We start from the raw sequence: 3,904 nt of genomic DNA on the forward strand, positions 1-3,904 counted from the left end.
TGTATCATTTGCTTCATTCCGACAAGCGGTTTAGAAAAAAAATGTGAAAAAACGCTCGCTGCCACTCGTTGTGGGCTGCCCCATTTTCAAATCTGCTCTTAAACCGTGAGGAATCTCGAAAAGTGTTCAACATGGAGAAGTTGTGCCTAATCCATAGCTTTTCAATGATATATTACACGCCTCGTTCCGACAAACGGTTAAAAAACTAGAGAGAAAACAGTACCAGAAAAAACACCGCGTGCAGTTTTTTGCCACGGGAAGTTCACTCGCCTCAGTACTGCAGCACACTTAGTTCAAACAATGACGTGCACTTGCGTTGAGCGTGCAGTGCGGAAGTGTTATCAGAATAGTTATTCTGATAATATTATCAGAATAGACCGGCCATATATATATATTAGAGCGTAGATTCACTCATTTTGTTCTGTAAGTAGTTTATATTAAAATCTCTAAAACGACATATATTTAGAAACAGAGGAGTAGAGAAGTTCTGCGAAGAAAAGAAAATCTGTAACATCACACACCGACCTATTCCTTTCTCTAAGTGCCAAAGAAGGCAACATACAACCACTAACACTAGTACTGCGCTTTCCCCTGGTCCTGGTTTCACACGTATCCAGAGCGTCCAGTTAATTCCATAAGTCTACGTGCACAGTTCATGCACGATTGATCTCGAGCTACCAGGCCATGCACGATTGCGCCCTATAAATACGGCAGCTCTAGAACACTCACAGACCAGCCAAGTATACCTGAACCGAGCTACCAGTCGGCAAGCATCTCGAAGATGGCTACCATCAAGCATTTGGCCATTGTCGTTCTTGTCCTCCTTAGCATAGGCACGAGCACCAACGCTCGAATCCTCCTGGGATACGGTCCTGGCGGAGGAGGCGGTGGTGGAGGCAGCGGTGGAGGTGGTGGTGCTGGCTATGGTGGATCAGGGTCTGGTTCTGGGTATGGCGAGGGTGTTGGAAGTGGAGGAGGTATTAGCGGTGGTGGATACGGCCATGGTGGTGGCGGTGGAGGCGGTGGAGGTGAGGGTGGAGGCGCCGGTTCTGGGTATGGGTCTGGGGAGGGCTCTGACTACGGGAGCGGCGCCGGTGGGTACGGTGGCGGCAGTGGCGGAGGACGCGGTGGTGGCCAAGGTGGCGGTGGTGCAGGCTATGGGCATGGGTCCGGTGAGGGTTCTGGCTATGGCGGTGGTGCTAGTGGTGGTGGTGGCGGGCACGGAGGTGGTGGCGGTGGCGGACAAGGTGGTGGGTCTGGCGGGGGCTCAGGCTACGGTTCCGGGTCTGGCAGTGGATATGGTGGAGGATATGGAGGCGGCGGCGGAGGTGGTCAAGGTGGAGGCTCTGGCTATGGCTCTGGGTCTGGCTCTGGATACAGTTACGGCTCCGGCGGTGGCTTTGTAAATGGACACCACTGATCTCACTTCCATGGAAAACTCAAGTATTCAAGAGTATATAGTTAAAAAGTCTTCCCGTGAGTGACAGTGATGAGCTTGTTGTTCACTGATCTACTACTACTGAAGATGCAAGTTTGAGTGTATGTGATTAATATTGTACTTTGGTGGTGGTTGCTGCTTTACTTATTTGGCGAAGTCCAGTAAATAAGCGATCTTTACAAAGAGATCATCATACTCCTGTATGACTGTATCCATTAATTTCTACAACCCGGGTGATTGACAGATCATATAACATACAGTTCCTGAAGAAGGATCAGAGAAACCATTTGATGAACTTTGTTTCTGAATATATGTTCTGCACATTTTGCAGTTGCCACATACAATTTGTTTACACATGGTTTCAGCCTATAAACCAGCGTGCCTGGATACTGAAACCTCTTTTTTTGCCAGGCTTAATCTGGCACTTGTCAGCTCACTTTTGTGCAATTTAGAAGCTGGTTTAGTCTCACTAGCAGAAAAAGGGCCATTTCTCCCGATTCGTAAGGCCCATCTGTCCCGGTTTAGGAACCGGGACTAAATGGTCATTACTAAAGCCCTTGACCTTTAGTCTCGGTTCTTATAGGAACCGGGACAGATGGGCCTTCACGTGGCCGCTGCGGCGAACCCAGGCAGGAGGGCCTTTGGTCCCCATTGGTGGCACCAACCGGGACTTAAAGGCATCCACGCGTCAGCTTTTCAAGGGCTAGGATTTTTGTTTTTTTGAAAGGGGGATGGGGGATTTGGGGGGTTTTGTATGGTTAATTAAGGTGTTTCATATATTGTGTTAGGTAGCTAATTAATTAATAGAGAGAAGTGTCCTCTCTTATCTCCGTGCTTGGTCGACACTACGTACTATACGTATAGAGAGGCCCTCGACACGCTAGCTAGTAAGCAAATGAAGGAAACCATTAAGTGCAGAAGTTCGTCATGCATATCGAGAGAAGTGATATCGACCTCTACTTCTCCGAGAGATTGCGCGAACAACAATTTTTCGTATATCTATCCGACGCTACTGGCTACATATATACAATATTAAGATCTCTTACAATATAATCTCCCCTAATTATATAAGAACTCAGCTTCAACATGATATTCACCGGCTTTATTGATGACGTGGTCAAAAAAGAATCCCGCCAATTCCTCTTGAATTGCTTTCATGTGATCTTCTGGTAGGAATTCATTCCGCATCCGCCACGTCTAATTTGAAGAAGGGGGTTAATACATATATATGAATGAAACTCAACAGAAATGATGGTGTAATAAAATGAAATTGTGAATATTATTGCTTACGCACATCAAATTGTCTTTGAGAGTAGCCCCGCTTATTTTTGCAAGTCGCGTTGTAGATGAACTCGCACACGCAGTATCCACAGTAATCATCCCTTATTCCTGCCACAAGCACTTTACGAGAAATAGAGGTCAATCAAACTGATAATGAAGCATTATAAATGGCATTGATGAAAGTAGCTAGAATCAACGGGAGATGCGCGGAAGTAGCTAGCTACTAGTACTTGCTTTCGGTTATGTATATCGCAGCTCCTTTGGCAGTGCCGGAGCTTCTGTGGTGAACTTTTTCCAAACCCTGCAAGACAAAGATAATAATTATTACTTGAGATATCAGGAAATGAACAAAAAGTTGCCGATATGGTGCGATAATGATCGATTGAACTTACTTGTTGAGAATTTTAGTCATGTCCGCATAGGTTTTGGGATCTTTTCGTCTCGAGTCTAAGACGATTACTAGTCCCTGCTCAAGCTTAATCTCCATGGGAATATAGTGGAAACTGCGCATGCATGCATAACTCATCAATTAATTACATTACTATAACCTCAAGTAATAAGGGAAACCGAATATGCACAAGACAATAACACTCACTTGACGTTGTAAGGAAAGAGTATTTTATCTTTGTTTTGATTTATTACCAAAGATTTGAGCAAGTTGGCCTCGGCTTCTTTGGCATTCTTTTTAACAACATATTCATCTATGAGATTTGTGTTAATGAACCCAATATCATATATTTCTGCTTCTCTGCACTCGACGATCTTCAATCTGCATAATATAATGAGGATAATTATAAATACATGCAATGAAAGAGCTGAGCTATATATAGAGACTTAATGACAGGAGTAGTACGAACATACAGTAGTAAGTGACAGTTAATTTATCGAGGGCCTTTTGATTAAAAAAACTAGAAGAACTCCTCAAATGGAATAGACAACAGATCAATTCCAACGAGGTCGTGCTCCTCTTTAACTCTCAGCGTCAAAGTATTCGTCCCCCCAGACTCTCTGCTTGTTTCACGTACCAATCATGCAATCTTCGCATCATCGTTGCTAGAGATTTTTCATCTTTGACGAGAGGCTTCCCGTAGTGGTATTTGTCTTCGTCCACCTCCAAGAATTCATAATGTACATCGTCGGGCAGGTAATCTTCAAGATTGGTATAACCGGGCACCATCCTCTGAT

General features: G+C 44.6%; 1 protein-coding gene across 1 annotated transcript; it reads left to right on the forward strand.

Annotated features, from left to right (window-relative positions):
* The first annotated feature begins 751 nt into the window (after window positions 1-751).
* LOC125527561 (glycine-rich cell wall structural protein 2-like) lies at window positions 752-1,636 on the forward strand. Its single transcript, XM_048692106.1, has one exon. The coding sequence runs from the start codon at window positions 782-784 to the stop codon at window positions 1,418-1,420; it is 639 nt and encodes a 212-aa protein (XP_048548063.1). The 5' UTR covers window positions 752-781; the 3' UTR covers window positions 1,421-1,636.
* Window positions 1,637-3,904: the final 2,268 nt, after the last annotated feature.

This window comes from Triticum urartu, chromosome 1 (genome assembly GCF_003073215.2).
Source record: "Triticum urartu cultivar G1812 chromosome 1, Tu2.1, whole genome shotgun sequence".
NCBI classification, from domain to species: domain Eukaryota; kingdom Viridiplantae; phylum Streptophyta; class Magnoliopsida; order Poales; family Poaceae; genus Triticum; species Triticum urartu.